The sequence below is a fragment of the Pezoporus occidentalis genome, unplaced genomic scaffold (assembly GCF_034315485.1).
Source record: "Pezoporus occidentalis ecotype Australia unplaced genomic scaffold, CSIRO_AGI_Poc_V1 ctg19, whole genome shotgun sequence".
Taxonomy (NCBI): Eukaryota; Metazoa; Chordata; class Aves; order Psittaciformes; family Psittacidae; genus Pezoporus; species Pezoporus occidentalis.
The window spans coordinates 5,092,903-5,117,967 of NW_026913748.1; the positions used below are offsets into that span (position 1 = coordinate 5,092,903).

The 25,065-nt window shown below is 39.5% G+C and overlaps 1 protein-coding gene across 6 annotated transcripts in view; it reads right to left on the bottom strand.

Annotated features, from left to right (window-relative positions):
* FGD4 (FYVE, RhoGEF and PH domain containing 4) overlaps window positions 1-25,065 on the bottom strand; it is a 116,039-nt gene that overhangs the window by 55,746 nt on the left and 35,228 nt on the right. Inside the window, exon 1 of one of the 6 annotated variants that reach the window (XM_062616545.1) lies at window positions 24,296-24,417. The exons of 3 other annotated variants lie outside the window; for them this stretch is intronic. In XM_062616545.1, the coding sequence (XP_062472529.1) occupies window positions 24,296-24,305 (10 nt within the window). In that variant the 5' untranslated portion in view covers window positions 24,306-24,417. Of the gene's footprint in view, window positions 1-3,389; window positions 3,681-14,602; window positions 14,729-24,295; window positions 24,418-25,065 lie in introns of those variants that run through there. 2 more of the 6 variants (XM_062616546.1, XM_062616544.1) reach the window with 2 other exon arrangements.

Sequence of the window (25,065 nt, forward strand, 5' to 3'; positions counted from 1 at the left end):
TTAAAAGAGGCGGATGCCTTGCATGTTGGGAAGAAAGTTTTCCAAAACAGCAAATAAAATCTATGAAATTACTCCTAAAACATAATATTTGTTTAAGGCTAAACATTTCATTTCTTTTATAATACAATGTTTGGATATATTCCAGTCCCTCGCTACCTTACGTGACTGAACCCAGCTGTTACCTCCCCTTTTCTTTCTTTCTCTCTTTCTCTCTTTCTTTCTTTTTGTTAAATGTCAGGTCATGATTGTAAGGGATTTTTCACAAGCAACCAAATACCCTCACAGAGTGTTAAATATTTTATGGCAAGCTAAAGGAAATATTGCGTTTCCTGACTACCTAATCCTCCTCAAGGTCATTGCCTGTCAAACTGTAAGGAACACAGAAGCACTAAATTTCCGAACTCCTAGTGTTCAAAGAATTTCATTCTTTTGTTTTGTAATAACTATAAACCCAGGGCAGTGGGGGAGAGATGGGGATGAGGAGCATTCCGTAACTGTTTTCAATTTTCAGTAAAGACTCAACAAATTCACTGGGTTTGTAAGCACTGATATAAACCATTAGACTGTCTGTTTATATAGCACCTACCATGCAAAAGACTAACATAAGACTTGGACTGCTGCAGTCACAAAACAAAGCCTAGTGATAGTACTAATGAAAACACTTAAGTCTCTGTTGGATCACAAGACTTCTGGGTCACAGTATCATTAAACCTCTCAAAATGGCATTGCTTGAAATCAGTTTCTCCAGTGATGCTTTCCACCTGCAAGGAATATTACTACCAAAAAAAAAAATTAAAATTCTAGAGTTCCAGTCTTCAAAAAATATCAACGCTCTTTTCTACATGTTTTCCATACTTGTTACAGACCTTCAGTACTTTGGAAAACTGCTATGCTCAGACACCTGGACACACTCTCAATCACACATTGATAGCAATGATTAAAATGCCATGCGAATTTATACTTTCCAATAGGCACCGTCCCTTCAGGAGCGCTATTCCCCTCTTACCCAGTCCCCAGCAGTCTGCACTGGAAGGATTTCACAGTATCACAGTATCACAGTATGCTGGAGATTGGAAGGGATTTGCCAGAGCCTTGTTACACAGGAATGTTCCAGGCGGGCTTTGAATGTCTGGACTCCACAACCTCCCTGGGGTCACCCTCACTGAGAAGAAGCCAAGTTTAAGTGGAACCTCTTGTGTTCCTTGCACCCGTTACTCCTTGTCCTATCATTGTTTGCCACTGAGTAGAGCCTGGCTCCTCTCTGACACTCCCCCTTTATATATTTATAGACACTTATAAGGTCACCCCTCAGTCTCCTCTTCTCTAAACTATAAAGACCCAGCTCCCTCAGTCTTTCCTCATAAGGGAGATGCTCCACTCCCTTAATCATCTTGGTTGCCCTGCGCTGGACTCTCTCCAGCAGCTCCCTGTCCTTCTTGAACTGAGGGGCCCAGAACTGGACACAATATTCCAGATGGGGTCTCACCACGGCAGAGTAGAGGGGAAGGAGGACCTCTCTCGACCTACTAACCACCGCCCTTCTAATGCATTTCCTTCTGTTTTGGACTCATGGCAGCCAGTGCTTCAGTAAGCAACTCTCTACTTTTCTCACGTACTATTTAGGAGTGTCCAGCGATATTTGTTAGCTCCATTTCAAATCAACACAGACTGGAACTACGTACTGTGACCTTTTCTAAGCCTACTGTCTGTATATCCATAAGTCTCCTAAAGTCTCCTAAAACATTTTGAGAAGGTGACATTAGGAGATACCTATATGCTATTCCACAGACTGGTAGAATCTCACCTCTTCTTACCCTTCAAGCCAAGTATTTCTGCCATAGTCTACTCCTGTATTAACTGCTTTCATACAGCTTCTAACTGGAGTCTGGGAAATATACTGACTGGAAAATAACATGACAGTGTAACCTATGTCACCTTAAAGCACATACAAATATATTTGTACTTTACATATTTGATCTCAAAAAAACCCAAAGATCACACCTTCACCAATATATTTAGCATTCAGAATGCACCATTATATATAAGTATACTGGAGACCTCTGCAAACTGAAATAATGCAAAGCAAGCCAAAGGGCAAGAGGGAAGATGAGTTGTAATACCAAAAATAGTACCACATTGAGCTTCCTGAAAATTCATGGGAGTTTGATGTTACATTTACAGGAAAAGAATATGTATTACAGATCCTAGAAAACAGCTCTTAAGAGCTAGATCAATGAAAAAAAGTTTCCCACATCCACATGTGATTCAGGATACAGCAAAATGGTATATAAAGAGTGGGAAGAAAAGCAAAATCCTATCCTTCTGGTTGATTATCAAAAGCTAAGGGGAAGGGCAATTTCAAACTTGATCATAAAAAAGATAAGAAGCCAAAAGAACTATTTTAAAACAAGTATCTTTTGTACCCAAGAAAAAAATCAGGTGCTCACAAGTACTAAGGTCAGGAGAGCTGAGGTAGAGCTATTTGCATGCATCTGCTCCAAATTTCTCTAGCAAATCTCTCACACTCACTCAGCCAGTGACTCCCTTCCCTCTTATTAGTCCCAGAGAGCTTTCCAGAGGAAGTCCATCATTCTGAATCTAAGCCTTCCACAGGTCTGTTTCAATCACTTCTCAGTGGAAAACTTAATTCAGAGTATTTACTATCGTATACTAATCTGTTCAGGATGGGTAAGTCTTAGCTTAATTTACCCAAGTTGAACTTTTCTCAGAACTAAAAAATACGCTCAAGTAAAACAGTACTTTTAACAGTATCCTTAAAAAGCCAGTTACAAGGATATTTCTAATGGCAAAAATCCAAATCTTTCACTGGATGGTGCAATAAAAGAAAACATTCTTTAATTCTGGAAGCTAATTCTGTACATTAAATGTAGTGTCAGCATCAGTTAAATGGATTATTGCAACAATAAAGCTGACTGTAAGTCAGAAGTGTGCACCCACTTCCTAAAACTATGAGAGATGTAATTCTTAGGGGCAATGCTTACTTCTGTCAGTGTCCTAGAGAAACCTTGCAGCTACAAACAGCTCAATAAGCCAGGAATAGAAAACACTTATAAACAACACAAAACTGATTTGCTTTTAAGAAAGTCTCAATTTGGTGAAAGCAGAGGCAAAATGAGCCAAAAGTAGTAGAGTTCTCGGTGGAGCAGATGTATCAGGCAAGCGGCTCAAGAGACTTCAAGCTAATTTACTGAGAATAGGAGGAAAAAAGCACCACAGCATTGCAGCTGTATTGCATCACAAAGCAGCTGGATGTTCACAGATTTATTTGCTTCAGACTAAAAAGTTTAACTCTTGGGGGCTCTGGACACAAACATCCCCCAGGTTTTGAAGAGATTAAGGCTTAACAGAAGCATCCCATTCAATCTTACCTGTTTCAGAAGTCATTGTTTATAAATATAATCCAGTACCACTGCCCGAGGAATTGATTTCACAATGGTGATAACCCTATGACAGGCTCACGTATGTCCTATTTACAACACCTCTAAGTTGCCAGACAGGACTTCTCACCAGATGTTTAGTATATGCCGACAGTTTACATGCTGAGTCTTTCACTTACTCTATGTTCCTCCTCTTTGAAGGAAAGCCTGTTTTGAGAGGAAAAACATAACCATGCAAACCAGTCCGCTCAGAGAAATGACTGAAGTCTGTTCACTATTAAAGAGGAAAAACAAAGAAATCTGCTTACGTAACCTACAAACTGCTGGAGAAAGGAGGAGGAGGAGGGACTACTGTAAGTTGTTTTGTCTAATGCCTCTGCTGCTATGAAAGTTTTGTCACTATTGAAATCAAACCAGTATCAAGGTTAAAGGACAAGTTAGTAAATTTCTCTAGTTGGTACTTTGTTCTATTCTGCCTTTGTACTGCACATTGCTCTAAATTTTTCTCACTGCATAATCTCTATTTAAATTTTTGCCTAGAATTAAGTAAATACGTGACACAGGATACCGGAGCAGTTATCAAAAAAGTCTACATTAAAGAACTGCCATGATAACATTAGCAAATTTGATAAAGATTAAAATTCACTAGAATAATTTAAAATCTATTTTTGAATGGCATAAACTACGTATTGTACTCCAGGGTAGAAAACAGAGCTATTAGAGTGAATTCTGAACTGTGAAAATGCACATTTTTGAGAAGATTAACTGAAAAGAAAAATTACCGCAAGTAACTTTCTTTCACTGTTCACAGCTCTCACACCACGTGATCCCCGGCTGGCATGCCTTCATCCCAGCAGGAGAAAGAAATCCAGCCCTGTCAGTTCGGATAATATGAATCAGAATGTAGCAGCCAGCTTGTCATTCACTGCAGCTGAGGTCATTTTCAACCCCTGCATTGGTCCAAACCACAGCTCCTTACAGCCCTTTCCACCACCGGCCATGCGTGGTCCTCATATTCAAGGCTATGTAGAAGCACAGCACTGCAGAGCTGCTTTGAAGTACAAGTACCAAGGGTTACAGGGAACACACTTGCAAAACAATCCTTTGTTACGAATATCTGTTTTTCACTGAGCAGACAGCCCTCTGGAATAGGGCAGCTAATGACTTCCTTTCTACTACAGATGTTGAACAGAAATGGTATTGCCAAAAACAGTAAAAACAACTATTTTCCTCCAGTTATTTCAACACTTTGCTGTGTTTTTCTTCTTGAGATGAGCAGATGCAAGTTTTACACATATGGATTTGAGATCTAAATGGAACCCATTTTTTAGCCTGTCGACCAAGATTTGCACATGCTATTTTTTTGTTCTGAGTATTTATTTTTAAACTGCTGGGCTAGGAAGTTGCATTTCCCCATCCTTGATACTCTTAGCGAGTAATCCCAGTCTCCTTAAAGATGCACACAGATTTCATTCACCGAGCTCATCAACATATCATTAAAACAAAAAATAACAGTAGCTGAGTAACCAGACTAAGAACTCCATGTATAGATTATATTTCTATTTTAACTTCATCCCCCAGAACTGAAAGCTTGCCCCCTGCTTGGGCTTCCACGTGAAGTACATCTACAACAACATCTGTCTCCAGAAAAGGCTTTGCAGAGAAGACAGATTTTCTGTTCAGTTTCTCACATTTGAAACAAACCACTTTCCCCATCAGCCTGGTCTGTCCGTCTGCCAGCCTTTCTTCAGCCTGGTGTGTACTCTTCCTAGTCCAGGAAAACCACTAATAATGCCCTTTACACAAATACATGACAAATTTTAAATTCAGATGAGATCAGTAAGTTTTCAATTTTCATAAACACAACACAGTAGGTTGGAAAACTAGGACAAATGGCTACAAAAGAGCACAGGAAGGAATTCTTTCAGATAAGCAGCTACAGAAATGCTAGTTATTGATCATTTTAAGAGAAGAGAAGGGATCACACACGGAGAAGTAGGGGCTGGACGGGAAATCTAGTCTCCCTTCTGGGGAAATGTATACAGTAACTGTTACGAACTTTCTAACGAGGCATGTGGGAGGGATGACATCTGCACCTACCAGACTCTGCTTTCCATCCACTGCTGCCAGAGGCAGGGCAGAGAATAAGCAAGATGTCAGTTCTGACCAGCCCCAAAAGGTTTGGGGAGGCAACCCCCTGGCTTGCAACAGCCCATGGAGAGTAATGACAGCTCTGCTACCACTCAAGGAGAGAGAGGGGAATTTGCACACATGAAAAACTATGGACTTTATTTCATTTCCAAAGGAACAACATTGAAGCAGGTAAAAAGAGGTCAAAGTCTATCTTTAAAACACATGGTTAATTCCTCCTTTCTTTTTTTTTTTTAAAAAAAAAAAAGATAAAAGATTGTTTTCTCTCTATTTGATTAGCCAGCAGATAAGTGGATTTGAGAGAGATTAAATCTGCTAAAATGCGGACATCTCATTAACCTATTCCCCTGGCTTCACACGAGTTTCACACTCAACTGTTTATTGTAAGAGCAGAAATATGCAAACTGCACAATGCATGTATAATATATAACTATAAATAACTAGACTATATTGACAAATATTAGTCAAAAACTCATTGACAAGAGGTGCAGCTATGTCTTACCTGTCACCAGCACATGCCTATGGACTTTAAAGAAAAGTTTACTTAAAAATAGACTTCATTTTAATACATTTCCTAAAAAGCAGATGAAGAGGCATTGATACTAGTTAAATAAAACTTCCATTAGTGAGTAACTAAAATCACACTACTAAGATCAGTAGTTACTGTCATTTAATATGAATAAAATAACTACACATACTAAAACCAGCATGTCTTTAGTCCAGAGACTTGCACAGCAGACTAGTTTTATGAACTTAAGTTAACTTAAATCAAAATTATTGGGTCACACATGACTTTGTCACTTCCATAATTGAAAGTTTTTTACAGCCATCTCATAATAAATATATAGCACTTGCTTTGTTTTCCACCTCCAAGCACTTTTCAAACTAAGTATCATTCTCTTTCTCTCAGTGCCTCCCATATTTTGCAGATAAGGGGACTTAAATATGTACCTGACTCATTTGAATATTTTTAATGTGATGAAGATGGAGTTAAGAAGGAAGTCATGTGAGTACTATTAGGAAACCTGGAAAGCATTACTAAGTATTACAGAGCTCCATGGGCAGCATGCCACACTGACACACCCCCCCAAAACCAAACTAGCTCATGTGACAATGAATCACAGCCCAGCATTCAGTATGACTGTCTTTAGCTGGCTCCTCCTTAGTGCAGACTCACTTCAGGCACAAAGTCTTTGAAGAGGTTTGCTGGGATGCTGCATAAGGACATGATATGAAGTTTCTTCAAGCTAGTGAAAGACAATGATTTTTGCCCCATCCAAGGGACCACTAATACTGACTGTTCATGATCAGTAACATGTCCCCCTGGCACAGAACGTAGCATAAGCATATCTGTGCTTATAAGTTCAATATATTGGTACTCCACACTGAAAGTATCCCCCAACATTTTTTTTCCCTGTAAAAGATCTTTAGACATCTCAATGAGTCCAAGAGAGACATAAAACCACAACAACTAAAAAGGCACCTTTCACAGGGCTCCCATAAAGTAGGTGTTGTTTACTCATGCTGCTTTCTACCCCTCTTCCTTCTTTACACCCCAGTAGTTCAAAAGCGCAGTAGTTAGGGCCTGAGCAAAAATGAAAGCATCCTTTGTCCTTATCCCAAAGTAGTTTGAGGTGCTATTAAAAGTCTCGCTCAGAAAACCAACAGTGGCGTGCAGAGGGGTTCAGCTTGGCTCACAACAATTCTTAGGGCAATGTGATTAGCTACTGAGACACCACACCCCCTTGTCCCAAAGTGACCCCCACTTCTGTCAAACCTTCTGTATTCTCCCCTTCTCATGATTCTTGGGAAAGTCTAAAATCAGTAACAAATGATTTTGTGCAGAAGGATGAATGGATAAAACCAGTACCTTTACAAAAATAAAAATCCAAACACACAACTCACTAAATACTGAAGTTTTGAACAGATACTTCCGTAACAATGAAATAAAACCCCAAAATCTGAAAATTCACTTTGGGGTGCAAGCAGGCACACAAAACAAAGGACACCTCTGGAACTGCAGACACGCAAAAATATACAATGGTCTAGGTCAAAATCTGTGAGAAAGCTGCACTGCCCCAGGCACGTGAAACAGGAACTGACCATCTGCACTTCCTACCTGTACCTGTTTGCTCTACCGAAGCAATGACTATCCTCTACTCTCTTTTTGAGCGTTGTGCAAGAACTCAAGAAAGGCCTACCATGTGGTTTTCTGTAGCTTAAAGTATTTTCCATACTTAAAAATAATCCAGGAATCTGTGGTTCCCTTTTCAATTAATCTTCTCTGGCAAAGAAAGACTGGCAATTGTTAAAGGATTTTTTGGTTTTAGATGTGGGAAGTGGTCAAAGACTTTGCTTCTATCAACTGGGGTTGATCTGCCAATTCTCCTGTTTAAAAGAATGGCTTAACAGTTCACTCTTTCTTATATCTCCTTTATATACATATATAGATAGATCTGAATATATATATATAATTATATATAAAAAATATAAAACTGAGCAAAAGCTTCATGTTATGATTTAGGCAAGAGAAAATTACTATTTATAGTGCTATCTATTCTATTACACTAACAGTTAGCAAACAAATACAAAGAGAAGACCCTCTGGTCCTGTAGCTCTGCCTTTTGTGATACCATCTTTATTGTTTTCTCCTTCCCATGCTTTCCCCCTTGAGGAGGCCGCTTTTTCAGGCCTCCCACCTCTGCTGCAGCTGCTGCCTCTTCCCCAGTGGCAGTATTACCTCTGACTGTGACATTCCTGCTTGCCACTGCGCTCTCTTGCCAGACAGGACATACATCTAAACCAGCAGACCCCGACAGTGCTAGGTCAGGAGTCCAGCTCTGGTGCCCACACCAGTTAAGGACCCTGTTGTAGCTGTTACCACAGAAATCCATACCCTTCTTAAAGGAAGGGTGGAGAAAAGGGGAAAGGAAAAAGCTTGTTACCTACCCTGATAGTGTTGTGCCACCCATCTTTATTCCCCTTCACAGATTAAATGCATCACTTATTTAACACCTTTGCAAGAACATCTTAAGAGCACAGACTCATTTTCCAGTTAATTTATATTTTGGTCAAACACATACAGCACACACACATATACCCCAAAAAAACTCCACAACTGAAGCCAAGACGATCACCACACAGTATTTTCCTTACGTTCAGCAGTACAGCAAAAGCCTGAACATATAACTTAAAAATTACTCCTGCTACATTAGAAATCCAAACAGAACAAAGACTCACAAGTGAAACAGGTCAGAGTGCATGACCATGATTTTGCTTTCATATAAGAAACAAGATTGGGCAGTGGTAGATATTAAAAGTTAAGTACAAATTATTCTTGATTTGACTTCATAAACAACAACATGGAAGATTCACAATAAGCACCAGGGTGGACTAGATGAGTACACCACACACTCTAGACAAGAGCATGGAAACCATAGTCAGGGGAAAAAAATATAAGACTCAACCAAATAAATAAATAAATTCAAATATCCTGCTTTCTAAAAAGAAGCAGTAGCAAGTTTTTGTGTAACCTACACAAACCTACAGTAACCTACAACAGAAGGCAACAAACACACAGTCCCCACAGCTCCGGCATCAGATTCAGGGATCACCCATGTCAGAAGATGCATTTGTGCAACCGTATTCTACCAGCTACTGGAAAACCTATGTCACCATGAATTTGTTGAGTCTTTTCCTGAATCCCACTTACATTTCCTACACAGAATATGTGACAGCATAGGCACTTTCAATGTATTTTACCTTAACTCTGAGTCCATGTTTTCCAAGGAAAAGAAACTTGATGACACGACACATATGCTTTTCCCCTTCTGCCTTTCTTCATTCCACCTCTCACATTATAGAAAGCATCAGATTAACTCTCTCCAGAACACATCAGTTCCTAAAATCACAGATCCGTAGAATAGTTTGTGCGGTAAGAGACCTTTAAGATCATGCAGTCCAGTCCCCTGCCTGGGCAGAAACATCTTTCACTGCTTCAGGTCTCAGCACAAAAAATTCCACTACCCTTTTGTGACCCTTTCCTTCTGCCTCAAATACATGAATATCTTCAGCCTCCTGACTTTGTCCTGTTAGGGCCAATTTAGTCTAGTACTTACAGGATAGTCAGGAAATTGGGACAGTCATTACTAGCTTTTTTCCAGTCCCTCCAGCCTTGTATATTTCAAGCACCCAGAGAAAAGTGATAAAAAGGAATTCCTCAAATCAATTTATTTCAAAAAAAAGAAAGGTAGCAATATAGACAGTGGTGACAAGTAAGAGAATATAGAAATTTATTTCAGCTTTCGGTGCCATAAGAGTGCAAGATCAGAGACAGCTATGACTCTGTTTTACGTAATAAAGGTGTGTGGATGGTTAAACACAGCCTTCACAAAGACGACATCAGCACTAATGAAACTATAATTTCCTCTAAATTATTGCTATCCATACCCCAGACCTCATCAGCCAGACAGTAATAGCTTTTCATCATTTATTTTAACACAAAAGCAATCAATAGGCTTTTTCCCACAGTCCTTTTACTGCTGTCTTTGAACTCTGAAAACCTAGAATCAGAGATGCCAGCTATAAAGCAGACACAGTCAAGTTTCATTTTTGTCTTTCCTATTGAAATAGATTCTACAATGCCACCCAATTTTGTGATAAACCGGATTAAAGTGGTTTCAATGACCTACAAAGAAAATCTTTATCTGTCAAAACATGACAAATAGACTACAGTATCAAAGAACTGTAAGCAGATCACATTGGATTGAGTGGCTTTTCCCTCTCATCATGACTGTGTCCTGTGCATTGTTTTGCACTGAAAATGTGTAGTATCAGATTACAGGAATATCATACTTCCGTTAGTTTTGTGGATCATTCACACAAGCTGAGGACATTCCACAGAAGACACATACGTACACAAAAAACCCCAATTCAGTTACCAACTGAAGTTTTACTCCTGAGTTAAGCAGCAAGCAAAAAACCATTCTACATTTTTCAGTTTTTCAACAATAAGAAAATTTTGGAACATTCTCAGTCAAACCAGAGAAACACCAGCAATAACACAAGTAACATCAGCAGTAAGACAAGTCTGGAAGGTCTAAGACAATTGTTCAGAAAGACTGTATTTTACAATCAGTAAAATCAGCTTTATAAACACATGCACACATACACAAAATTTGCAAGCAGTAATTATTCTGTTATTGCAGAAACCAGGCCACAGCTTGCAGAACAAGTGGTAAAATGTGGAACAATTGGTGGGCAAGATGCTTTAACTACAGTGTTCTAGACTTGTTTTTTAAAAAGAGCACTTACCCAGAATAACAGAACACAAGCAGAGGGGTGCAGCACTGCTGACTTTAGTAAGGGTTATATTAGACATTAGCAGTTGCATTTCAACTCTCAAGTAAAGCTGTAATTCTATTTTATTTTGGCTTATAGCAGCTATCTTTAAGATTTGCTTGTAGCAGCTTCCACAGTTCAAACTGACTTACATACAGAAATCTTTACAAGCCAAGGAACTAAAACACTTGGAAGTTGCATTATAGTCCTTAAGCGGGTGTCCAAGTCAAAATACTAACATAAGGCTCAAAGCAATGGTATGAACAAGAGCTACTGAAGAGAACAAACATCGGTATTAGTCATGGAAACTACCCTGGCACATAGACCTGCCAGAGAACTATTACAGCTGTAAAGAAAAGTGGCACAGGATCTTTAAAGAAAGGCAGCAGGTAATCTTATATTAGCCTATGAATCATTTCAATATTTCAGGGAGCTTAACAATACTCAATCATGTTGAATGCAAGTAAAATTAGCATCAAATTATTTATTCTAGTTAATAGATCTCAGTCTTAATGTAACTGCTGCAAGCATGATATGGGAAGCCATCAAAGTATTTGGAATTACAGAAAAGACACTTCATGTTTTCATTCATCTTCCTGAGCCTCTGTGACCTCCTTAAGAAAGGGAAGAGAAAACAAAACAAAACAAAACTACTTGTGTAGGAAATGGAGCAGGGCTGTAGAAGCAGACAAGAGATGCTGTGACTGCGAAGAAGATACTAGGAGGAAAAATTTCAAGTCGTGCCCTGCAGGAATAACTCATTACAGAATCAACTTGTTCTTTCACGTAGTATTACAAACTCTTGAGCTAATTTTCCCTCTACTACTCAAACAACAGCTATCTTTAACACCACTCCAGGGAATACACCACACCACCCATGGTGCTACTCAGTGCCCGCAAAAAAAACCAAAACCTTAACTGCAGAAGAGACTGGAATTCAGGTCTTCTGAAGCTTCAATCCCCACTTTACGAGCCTTTGGTTAAAAAGCTTGCATAGTACTTTGTTTCAATCTTAGGTATCAAACTGAAACCAGTTATTCAGAACTATAGCGACGACACTACTTTATTGGGCAGATGAACATAGATATTTTTTTCCCCCATCTCCAATAAGTGCTGCTATAAGTGGAAGTGGAACAGACAAATTGAAACACTGTTTAATACCAGGTTTAGTTGCATCTATATGAACTTCATGAAGGTAAAGTGCTTCTGCAATGGTGGGAAAACCACAGTATCAAAGTACAGTCCAAAGGATACACAAGTCAGCAGATGTCTACAGATAGTCAAGGACAAGCATAAAAAAACCTGCAACGAAGCACCCCACCAAAGATCAGCAGTTGCAAGGGCACTTATACTAGCCACCTGCCAGGACTAGCAGACTATTCTTTCGTCTGATTCAAAATCTGGCTGCTTTGGGTTCCCTTTCCCCTGAAGCACTGGAGACTGGTTGTGGCTCTTGAGTCCAGCTAAGCATCATGCTACTAGTAGAGTTCGTTTGTCATTTGCCTGCTTAAGTGTCCTGCTAAGAGGAATGACTTCAATGCAATGACTTCAGTCTTTCTTGCTCAGTTTCTGAAGCATAATTTCTGAAGCCACATTGGTTTTGGTCATTTATTACAGTTAAATGTTTTGTTTAAAGTTTGCTTCTCATAGCCAGTAACAGTCTGTGATTCGCAGTGTACCAGAAAAGTCTGCTGAACATCTCAATGAGATGAAAGTTACATGGCGGCTTGTGACTGAGGGCTTAGGGATAAAAACCACACAAAACCCCCTCAGTGACCAAATGGCTCCTTCCAGTCCCAAGCTAAACATTTCCAAATATACCCAAGTACTCACTTTGCTCAGATATTCATCAGAAAGTAAACGGTTCCCATATCTCTATCAGTCCATGTATTTTTTTACTTAAAATGAACAGCTAAGTATTACATATAGTAAGGGCAACTGGATGAACTGGGGAAAAAATACAAAAAAACCCAACCTCAACAACTTAGAAATAACTCCACTTCAAGCTATTCTGTTGCTGGCATACAGTCATCTATCCTTGCCCTGTTCTTCCCCCAACTGTGAACAAGGATTACCTAGAAGGAGTGTTTTCTGAAATCATTTGCAGAAAGGCTCTGAGTCTTCAGGTTCTTCAACTAGACACCTCAACTCGAAAGGACAAAAGTACTTCAGTACTAATGCAAGCATCTCTGGAAAATGCTTAGAAAACCTGCCACAATTCATAGGTTTGTCATCAATCTACAGATTGCCAGTCTCTCACATTTAATTACTCACAGTCTCACTGCAGCAGTTCAGAATGGTGAATTGCTTCAGAGCAAATTCAACAAATTTGACATTTTCTAAGATGTAGTACAGCAGTTTCTAGCATCGTGAACAAAAGTGTTAATGCCTGCATTTTATCCCCACCCATACAAAGCATAAAAGACACAAGCAATTTTACATTACTAAGGCCCAGTGAACAGACCAGCAGCAGCAGTGCCTGTGTCAGCAGGTTTATCCTCCCACATCCAGCGCCCCGAGGACTCCATTATTTCATGGGAGCTGCAAAGAGAACAGTTTGTAAACAGGCACCCGGACTTTGCGAACAGTTGGCCCTTCAGAGAGAGCTGCAGGCATTAACCTTGAAATAGCCATAGCCATGCTGCCGCAAGGAGAAAGTACAGAGCCTGGGCTTGCTTGTTTGTTTTAATGTTCAGAATACGTAAGTAAACAGCAGTAAAAAAAGTGTATTGAAAATTAATCATATTTAAAAACTCTGCCAAGTAGCAGCCTGAATACAATGTATAAATAAGTCCAAGTCATGTCAAACAGCATTCCACAGTCATGTGTCAAGTGAAAAGCAGAAAGACTTGTCTGTTTGAAGAAAACAATTGTGATCATTTATATGCGAGCTAGCTTCCTATAAATTCATTCACGATTTTACCATTTAATGGCAAGTTTTCTGAAAGCTTAGTATGTACAGACATTATAAACAAGGTTACCATAAGCCTACTGTACATTACCTTGTATTTCTAGACACTACTTAGTTGGGAGTTCATTCAAAATGTCTTTTTTTGCTAAAACAATGTACCTAAATTGAACTGTATCTCTTAAAAAAAACCCACAAGTCACTACTCAGTATGACCCCTCACCTCTGCCGGCTCCCAAAGCTTGCATTTTTGAATAAATCTCCTTCAAGAGAGCGGGTAGCAGATTACACTGACCCTCATTTGTTTGCATTAAGCATAAGCACCAGAGCCACTTGTAATAATCTACCAAAGATTAAAAAAAAAGGTCTGGTAGAAAAATAATCATTGATTTCAAACAGACATCACAGTTCCTCTGTTACATGGAAATGTGATGTCTACATGAAAGGCCAGATGCTCAAATGGATTAAAGAATGACTAGCCTTTAAATCCTGCATCCGTAAATCAACACTGACCTAGTGACCTGAAGTAAAATTTAATAAGAAAAAAAAAAAAGTATTCAACAACCACATATAGATCATTCAAGAAGGAAACTAAAAAAAAAAAAAAAAATAGTTTGCTCAAGACTATTTGGACATTTACACAGTGCTCTCCAGCGAATATACTAAGCTGGAGAATGCCAAATGTAAAGTCCCCTATTTATCCTTGAAACTGGTTTAGCAAAGTCACTGGAAAAGCAAGCTTCTCAGGACACCACCAGCTAGCAGTCAGGAGAAATCACCTCTGAAGGAATATACAAGCCATTACCTTTATGTCAATATGATTGTTGCTGTCTGTGAAGACTTGTCAATGGGCCAGTAATTCATGTCCACAGCAACAGCAAATTCTTCAGGTAACATCTGCTTTACTAAAAAGAGACCAGGAAACAGAAACACATTCCACACTAATTACAGAATAACCTTGGCATGGTTGCCCTTCCCTCCAGCAAGGTTCAGAACAGCATCTGAAAGGTGAAAGTCTAATCTCTTTTTAAGCACAAAAGCCAATCTGCCTCCTGCACTCTTTTTAACAATGCAACTACAGACCTGAAACTTGCACACGTGAACAAGTCCACTGCAGCCCATTAAAACCAAGTTTTGCATGAATCACTCACTCGAATGGCAACACAGTACTTAAATTCTGGAGAAAGAAGGGGTTAAAAAACCCAATCCTTTTAATTACAAGATGATGCATCTTTCATTAAGAGTGCTCAAACAGTTCCACCAATGTGCAAGTCTGAAAGGACTTCGGGCACATATACCAGTCTCCCAAAGCACAAGAAGAGCCCATACACCACAAACAGTTAAAATACTGAAAGAAATAAAAACACCACCTCAACCTCCCCCCACACACACTTGTGCTGTGCACCAAGCCTTGGAAAGCGTCTCATAGGTTAAAACTTTATCCTAGTCAAATATGTTGTAATTGTGACTTATTAACTCCATTGGTAACTTTCTTCCCAGACTCCAAAGCACTGGCATTTTCAGTGCATAAAAACAGAGGGCAGGTCTGTGGATTTAAAACTGACACAGTTTCAATTAAAGGCCTCTAGTAGTGTCCTCCTCTGTACCAAATAAAAATGGCAGTCCTGGCAAGAGGGATGCAGCATAAAAGCTTTATTTGAAAAGGGAAAGCCCATACATGACAAAAAATATCTGCTGAAGTAATATTTTGTCTATTTGGGGTACAAAGAGACCCCTCGTCAAGTGCACACAAACAAACATTCAGCATGCATTTACTATGAAAAACATGTAATACTCCCCCAGCCCCTACAGCACAACAAATAATCTCTTTTATAGGACACAAAAGCCTTACAAGCATGCATTGCTAATTTTATTTTCTCTTCTCAATGAAGTCCTGCCATTAAAAACCAGTCACAATATTTGCACAATATCCTGAAAACTCATGTGAAGTCTCCGTACAATTAAGCTCCATAAGAGAAAGTCCAAAATGTTTGGTCAGTTGGTGAGTTGGAAAGAGGGGCAGAGGGTGGTAACGAAGAGTGGAAAACTGGCTCCTGCATTCTGCCTCCCTTATCACTGCTTTCTCTGAGCAAATTGCAAAAAACACCCTAAACATCCATTGTATCGCCAGCTCCGTTTGAACATTTCCCCCTTCTCTCACCCTACGTGCCAGTGCGAAAAACAAACACATATCACATACAAAAAGAAATCACTCAGACAAAAAGCAGTCAGAGTGAAAAGGCATATAAATCAAACAGATTTGGCAGCGAACAGCATTTCAGAAAGACAAGAGATACGAATTGCTCCATTTGTGTCAGCTTGCCCAGTTATTGTTCTGACTTACTACTTTAACGACCCCAAATTAAACTGCTTGAACTGAAACAAACAACGATCTTTAAAACACAATTACACACACACACACATACACACCCTCTGAACAATGAGCATGATTTCAGTGGTGCTACCATCCTTAAATCAAAAAGCCACTGCATCAATTAAAAATTACATGCATACATAATGAATTTAGGACTGACCTTGCAAAAAAGCTTACTCCTCTTGGCTAAAAAAACATTAATAGTTTTGGTAAAATCCTTTTATGTGCTTCTCCAGCTAGCTAATTCCAGCCTTCCATTAACGCACTCCATTGCAGATAACTGCCGTCAGCACACGCTCCCCTGCTTTTGCTGGTTCCCAACCCAGCAAGGATAATCACATTCCAGCAGGGAGTGAACAGATGGCAGCCTCCATGGTAACCAGTCCTCCCCAGCTAGTGGTAGCACTGGGAGACTCCCGGGGACTGGGCAACAAGCACTCTTTGTGCTTCAGCCTCGTAAAGCCTCAGTGAGGGGAGAGCCAGCTCCTAGTGCTCACTGGGCATGCCTAGCAGGTGCCTTGCCTTCGCCAGCAGGCAAAACACCTTAACAAAAGCTTGCAACCAGGTTTAACCTTGAAGCTGCCTAGTCCCACGTCACACGGGGGAAAGACGCACGCTAAGATGGAGGTGAAGCTAGTGAGAGTTTTCATTTACTGTTATAACCGGGGGGGAGCCAGAAAAATTAGTTGAGGCTTGTTTTCCCCCTGACAAAATCATTTTCTGAAGGTAGGCTTATTTCACCTGTATGGGTTTAATTTCAGCACGATGGGAACGTTTGCTGCCTGATCTCTACCCCCTAGACCTTGAAATTGCTCCCCCCAAGAACACTGTAATCTCCCAACGCAGCTTCTCTTTAACAACTACATAAAACCTTGGTTTTGGTTTTAGGGCTTCTGCCAGCTTATCTGCTCCACATCTGCTGAGACCAACGCTGATTCAGCAGCAGGCAAAACCACCCTGTCTCTGCTGCATGACCACGCTGCCAGGGGGGTGTGTCTGGAAAAAGCCTTTTTTTTTTTTGCTTCAAAGCTGTGCCTGAAACTACTGCTGTCACTGGGCCAGATCCTGCACAGCCACACACCTACACCAGTGGTGTGCAGCAAAATTCCCACCAGCATTATCTGGAGGGGAAAAGGAAGTGGCTTTTCAAGACCAAGTGATAATGATCTTGTCTGCAAACCAAAAGGAGCTTTGAAATAACACATTAAAGCTTTAAATACTGTTGAGTTAGTTGCACAGGACCAGATCTCATAAATACTTAAGGCTCGAAACACTGGGTGTACAAAATCATGCGGCACAGGAGTCCATGGACTAAAGACGCATTCAAACTTTCTCTCCCTCACTCTCAAAACTATGCAGCACTTATGACTAACAGTGTGTCAGAAAATTGTGGGTAATTTTACTTAAAGCTGAGCCAAATTTGGAAGTTCCTACATGCTAGCTTAGGTTTAGTGAATTATTCTTTTGAGAAAGGGAAAATTATTTCCTTTCTCCCTCAATGGCACCTTTGATCTTGTAGCTGGTCCTGCAGGGCAGCATTTGTTCCTGTAAAAGACTGAAAACCCTGTGCTGGAACCCAACGTCACAACAAAGCCTGTCTTTTCATGAGGGTGGCTCCAGGCACAGAGCTCAATAATTTTCTTCCACCCCTCCAAATTTTCAGTTTCCAACATCCTCATTGCATAAGGAAGTTAGTTTTGTTTCACAGCAAGTGCAATGAAGTTGTTCTCAGAATCATCTAGGTTGAAAAAGATCTTCAAGATCATCAAGTCCAACCACTAACCCAGGACTGCCAAGTCCACCACTAAAACATATCACTGAGGGCCTCATCCACACAGTTTTTCAACACTCCCAGGGACAGTGATTCCACCACTTCCCTGGGCAGCCTGTGCCAATGCCTGACTGCAAATTCTTACATAGGTAAGAACTATTAAACTGCCACTATTAAACTGCCAGCACATTAACACTGGAAGCCTCTCAGATTACTGCTGACAGTGCTTGAGTACTCATAAGCCATACGAGAGTCCTCACTATGGAAAGTGTGGCAGCTGAAGAGGATCCAGACTTCACAGAGCTCACAAGGGTGCTTGTGGGTACCAGTGACAGGCATAGGATTAAACCCAGGTCTGTCAACTTCCTCTCCAGGACTAGCAGATCATTCTGACCCATGCTGCTAATTTCAACCCATTTTCTTCCTCTGAGGAAGCAATTTTGACATCATCAAAAATTTCTTGAGCAATCATGGACATCACAATCATCCACCAGCAACATGGGTAAAATAATGGAAGGAAGGAAGATACCCAATTTCCTACTTAACTTGACAATTGTTAATAATAACAGCTTTTCAGTGTTTAAGCATTATGAAACACACCAATAGCAGTCCTTGGTTTGTCTCCTAAAAGTAAAGACTATAGCTCAGAAATTAATTTTAATATAGTAATAGATTGTCTGCCTTGTCGGAAAAAACAACCCAACTGTAGCAATTACAATTCTTGGCAAAAAGAATGACTTCAAAATTACAGGGATTGGAGTTCAGTTACAGTCTTTTTTTCTTTCATGAAAGAGACCTCCTACAAAGTAATTTTCTAGATTTATGTAAATTCTAACTTTATATTTAAAAAAAAATATGTTTACTGAAATATTACAAGCAATTTTGGCATTGGAAAACTTGTTCCAGACACAGATAAAACTCCTTAGACCATCCCACTAGCTGTACCCATTATAGGAGGATCGCTAGCAGAATGAAAGGCATTCAGAACCCATTTCATCTTCTTATTTGGAATTTCTTTACTTTTAAAGTCTGATTTTATACAGATACAATGCAAAAATTTTAATAAACTACATGGAGCCGCTATCACACAAAGAAAGGCGCAATGGGATGCACTGCAAATTTTGATGAAAGCAATAGCTAAGTTATATGGAGTAAAAAAACTACCCTCTGTACATCTGACATGTTTTATTCAAACTGCTTGAAAGGGAGAGAGCAAAACAGCACATCCAAAATACTGTTGATGAGGAGTGGACAAGAGAAAGAAAACTTAGCCCTCTCCCCTTATTTTCCGGCCCAGTCTGAGCCTATCTGGAGTTTAAGAATAAATTGGTTTTAGATGGAAGATATTAATGGAAAATAAACATCATCTTGACATTCTGAATTGATTCCACTGAAAGGATTGTCTTTTATAATGATGACACCACGTGCTTCAGCTTTTTCCATTCATAGCTCCTCTTTGATAGACCAAGATTTGGTATTTTACTTGAGTCACCGGATACTCAAACTGGGCTTTAGAAATGTGTGGTTTTCATATTGAATATGTTGGGGTTTTTGGTGATGACCACTGAAAATCTGTTCACTCAAGACAAGTTATGTGAGTTTAGAATAAGGCATATTGACAGAAGTTAACCTTCATTCTATGCATAAAATTTGAACGCTTTATTTATAAAGCCAAACAATTATAAAGCATCTAGGCAATCAACATCAGGCCTCACACATAATTGCTTTTGAGCTCATGCCCATTTCTCATACCTGTTTTTAGAGTTCTACTAAGACAACCTTGTAATTCCTGAAAATTGTACCAACTGTACATTACTGCCAGAGATAAAGCAATACAATAAACCATTGATCTGCTTGCTCTGTTACAGCACCACCTTTGTTTCTAAAAAGAAAGCAACTTTAATATAATATGTATGCTTTTCTTTTAATACCATTTTGTATTGAGGAAGTTCATTTCAAGGGAAACAGGATGTCTGCATTTTGAAGAGTGTAAAAAAAACATTCTGAAAGCAATTGTAAGTGCTGAAATCTGCAAAATTCCAAGATTTTTTGTGATAAGCACAGAAGGACTAAAGCTTCCATACTTAAAGATCCCTTTGTATGACAGAGATGGTCAGACAGTTTTCCTAAATTAAAAAAATACAGTACCTTGCAGAAGGAAAGCAATGAATTAAGCCCTGCAGATAGTAAATGCTTCCTCAGTGGCACCTGAACAGATAAAAAGCAAATGAAGACCTCATGTCTGGTGAGTTGCACTCCCATTACTTCCCAAACATTTTCAGTCCCCACAGTTTTGCGTTAGCACATGTTTCCTCAGCATCACAAGAAACAAGACTATGGAGTTTCTTCTTTCACACAGTGCCCACATAGCCTGGGAGCATGTGCATGCTAGGCGTGGGAGAAGCATCTGTTTTGTTCTCACTCTCACAGCCACTGTTTGATTAAGTGATGTCTATGAGTGATAAATCTTTCCCTTCCAAACTCTTAATGCTTACAAAAGTGAAATTCACAGCAAGGAGAAGAGCTGTCTCCTCACCAGTTCAATTACATGGACTGTCTCCATCCATTGCAGCAACCATTCTTCCAATATTACAACAGCCGTTTCTGTGGATATTTATTTTTTGCACCATGGCTAAAGGATAATGAAGAAACACAGACAGAGCTCATACTGGACATCTTAGTGATATATTTGGTGCACCAGCCTGAAAGTTATTCTTTCTTGATGGGCAGTTCTCCAGAATAACTTTCAAGTTATGAAATTAAATGCCTTATAGAACTAGAAAAACCAAGACTTCTACTGTTATGTCTCCAAAGAGAGTTATTTTCAGATCAGGAACAGCACCAGTCCAATGCACTCAAACACCTACTCCATAAACTGGAATTACTTTAGTTTCCAAATACTTTATGGCACCTCACCCACTGAGCAGCATCAATAGTGCCTCCAAGTTAGTAACGCCTGCAGAAAAGGACATTGTTTTTTCTTTAAAGCAAATGACAAAGTATATCTAGAGCTATTCAGGCACATTGATTAATATAATTTTAAAGCAAAATATGTGAAATGTAATTTCAAAAAACTCCATCCATCCATAGGCCCTACATTAGAACTGCTCTCTCTAGTAAAGAAAAGCCTCTTGGAAATTGCTGACCACAAAGAAACAGATGGTTAAAAGTATTTTTTTGTGAACACAATTATTTTTATGTCAATAGTAAAAGGTAGTGTACAGAAGAATTGTTAAGTAAAACGGGCGATAGCACAGGCCTCCCTGAGGTGGGTACAGCAGCTCAGGCCTTGGACATAAGGCATGAGACAGCTCATATTGGTGGTAGCTACCCAGAAGTAAGAGGTCTGGAGCTGCTTTTGCAAGATGTGCATGAACGGAAAGGGAGAGCCTACATCAAAAACATGAAGGGGCTTACGTTCCAACAGCAGACAGTAATGTTTTTCCAACTACGACACTAATGTTTTTCAACCCATCTGCATTCGAAAAAGAAAGAGGGATGATAAAAGCAGAGCTGGACTTCAGCTGAAAATTCACTTTGTCAAGGTAGGACAACTCAGTTCAGTGTCTGGAAGCATCCAACAATAGGGCACAGCAACCACCAGACATGCCTGATTATTTCTGCAATCACACAGAGCGTTTCCATGGAAAAGCTGCAGCAGCCTAGGTCTGACATTCAGTGTCTGACAGCTGAGCCAGCCAAAGCTCAGAGATGCAAGGCTCAAAGAGAGATTGTAGACAGCTCTTTGGATGTGGTTCTGAGCAAAGCAAGTGTAAATCCAGCTGGGGGGAAAGCCTAACCCCAGGGACTCCACCTTGTGCTCTTTATTTACCAGTTAAGATCCCAATGAAAGCAGAATAGACATCAGAGTAGCACATGGGTGGGAACTGTGGCCACAGGGCTTTCCTTTCTCTTTAGGTTTTACTAAGGAGTTTCTGAGAAGTCTGGATGAGAACTGCAGGGCTGCCACTGGGTTGGACAACTCCTGACAAAATTTCCAAACAAAAGAGAGAAATGGTGCCTCTGGAAAATGAATAGCGTGCACATTCCCTCCTCTACAACATAATCTTCAATGAAAACCATGAACAGTAAGAGAGTAAGAAAATGTAAGGAATCCAGGTAACCACAAAAAAATTCAATGTATTCAGTGTGCTGGTCTCCTCCATGCAGATACAGGAAATTATTGCACTTCATCAGCTAAACTTGGGAAGAAAAAAATGTTGTTATAACTCCCAAATTTAAATTCATGCTTCACTGAGGTAATCTGAGGTACAGCAGGAGTGGTGGTATTTGAGCTGTATTAAATATTACATCAGCAGTCTTGTGCTTTAGCCTGTTGCAGGTGGTTAACTTATTAGTGGCAAAGAACACAGAAAAATTCTTAAAATCCATTTAGCAGACCCACTTATATAATACACACTGATTTGATGTAAATTCCTCTTCCAACTCAACAGTCACTGGTTTCTAAGATCTAGAAACAGCTGTCAGATCCAATACAAACACTTTTCTGACCAAACAACAGATTAGTTTTACAAAACACCTTGCCTTTTCCTACCCTGAAGCTCCTTCAGCAGACTGACAGATCAGCCCGCAGTAAGCTGTCTAAAGAAACCAGGCTCAGTTATTTGAGCAGGCAATCATGGAGCATGCCCCATCCATGCCCACAGCTGACAGCTCCACTGCCAAGCTGAAAGAAAAGCAGAATTACAGGATTTACCGGTAGCTGCCAAGACCACAGCACAAAAGCTACAACTTCCACCTACCTCACCCAAGTGAGTTAACTTATTTACAACCCAAATTTATAGTTCCACTTAGGCCAACAGAAATTACGTGTTCCACTAGAGTCATCCAATATATTCCTGTATTTGTTTTGTATATATTTCAGCGGCTCAAAGTTCTTTTTGCAGTCTATCTCCTCCCACAAGGATGAGCAACCAGCTTCACAGCTGAAGAAAAAATAAGGTTTTGGCAGAGACTGTTCACAACAGTCTGATGAGTACCAGGGGTCTTGGTCACAGCTGGGGCTTCCAGGTGGACCCATGAGAGATATATGACATTAGAGGCATAGAATACAAAACCACAGTTTCTCTCTTTTTCAGATTATTTTCAAAATAAGCAGTAGACCCAGTATAGCTTATTATTGTACAACATTTTACTTGCAGTAAGAATATCATGGAGGATTGTATTATCATCATCATCATACGATACAGCAAAAAGAGAACCATATCTTTGAAGAATGTTATTCTTTTGCTAAAAGGAGAAGGTTATTAGCATACGGGTCACTCCAGTACCTTCAAAGATCTAGACTTCACATAGTTTGTCTTTAAATTGCAGAAGTACTTACAACACATAAGGGCAAAAAACCCCATCAGCATAAATCAAGAGATACCTACAGACTCCTCCACATTTTGAGAACTGAGTAATGACTGACACATATATGTACAAAGTAGAACTAAAAAACCTGATCTTCCTCTCAAAAAAAAAAAATTTGGACACACTTCTGAAGTTCTGATTGTCTTTGCTATAGCACTGGTGAGCTCACCAAGTCAAAACCATGCAGTACAAACAGGGATAAATGTTTACCAAAATTTCTGTGTCCTTTAAGTAACACAATATAGTGCAAATTTGTATTCATAGTCTATAAATACAGTGTCCTCCTCCAGTTTGCCTTTACTTACATTTTAAACAGCTAGAATATAGACATGCTAGTAGAGATAAGTATTATCTAAGCTTTACTTTCAAGAAAACAGAACATTTGGTGATGCACTGCTAGCTAATGGTGTGGTTAGGCAGTAGTGACATGCACCACCTCCCTCCCATCCGTAAGTCTCAAAGATCATCACTATTCTCAGACTGCATGTGACAGTAAAATAGGAAGGAAAGGTTAGGAAAGTGTCAGAAAACAAGTTCAAATTTGAACATAAAACCATTGCGTGCTGTGAAAAAGGTCACAAGATTCAACTTCTCATTGTGGGGATAGCTGCCTTGGATAAACACACTTATGTTCTGCTTCCATTGCTGTTCAGTAAAACTGCCCTTAGACCCTGACAGATGACTTCTCCTTACTCAACAACAGCAAGAAACATGCTTTCTTGTTGATATTATCAGAAAAACTAGATCTAGACTATAGAATGCATTCCTACATAGACGAGTTTGGTCACAGGCTACTAGAGAACTTACTTGATTCTTGCTGTCTATAAGCATATCAGCCACAGGCCAGGATGAGAAAACTATGTATATCTGTATTTTCAAAGATTTCTGACACTCTTTCACAGGTCATAAAATTACTTCAACACCAGTAAACGATTAAAAAAAAAACAACCAAAAACCACAGGCAAAAGAGTTCTACTTACAGCTGCCCATGCCTTATATAGAAATGTCATCACTGTGAGCAGAAATCCTTACATTCCAATGTGTTTGTGCAAGTAACTACCCATCTAGGAGACAAATCTTAAACTGGACATAGAATGAACATTATCAACTCATTATATAGCAACGGAAGTTCTGAATTTCATAACAGACCAACATTGCTCAGGAAATAAGCAACAAGAAATATTTCAACACATACCAGCAGAAGATTGCGTGAGTGGGTACTTAAAGAAGATGTTTTGGGTGTTTTTTGGTTTTGGTTTTTGTTTTTTTGTTTTTTGTTAAGAGATAGAAACCTTACTGTCAAGATTTGCTTGACTCAGTGCCATCAATAAGGAGAACACTATAGCTATATTCTGTTCCACATTATATAAGCTATATTCCAGTCACATTTTAAAGACCTTTTAAGAACCTTCACTTCTTAAGAAAATAATGGGCAGCTCTGGCAATGCAGAATGGCTGTCACTCAAGAAGAGTGAAGAACTAGAAATACATGAATAAAATCAGAGAAAAGATTTGCCTAAATTGCTTCCACTTGCAGTCTCACTATTGTTTTCATAATACTAAACTGTCTAGTAGTCAGTTATTTATTATCTTCCAGTAGCAGGAAACTCGGAAACACATCAATCTTATAGTTGCACTCGGTGCTCTTCCATTTTTGCTTCTCATCTTTGTGGTCTTTATACCCAGCTACAGCAGAAGGCCTCTGAGCCTTCTACTGCTCCTGTTTGAGCCATGCAAAATTCAGCATAGA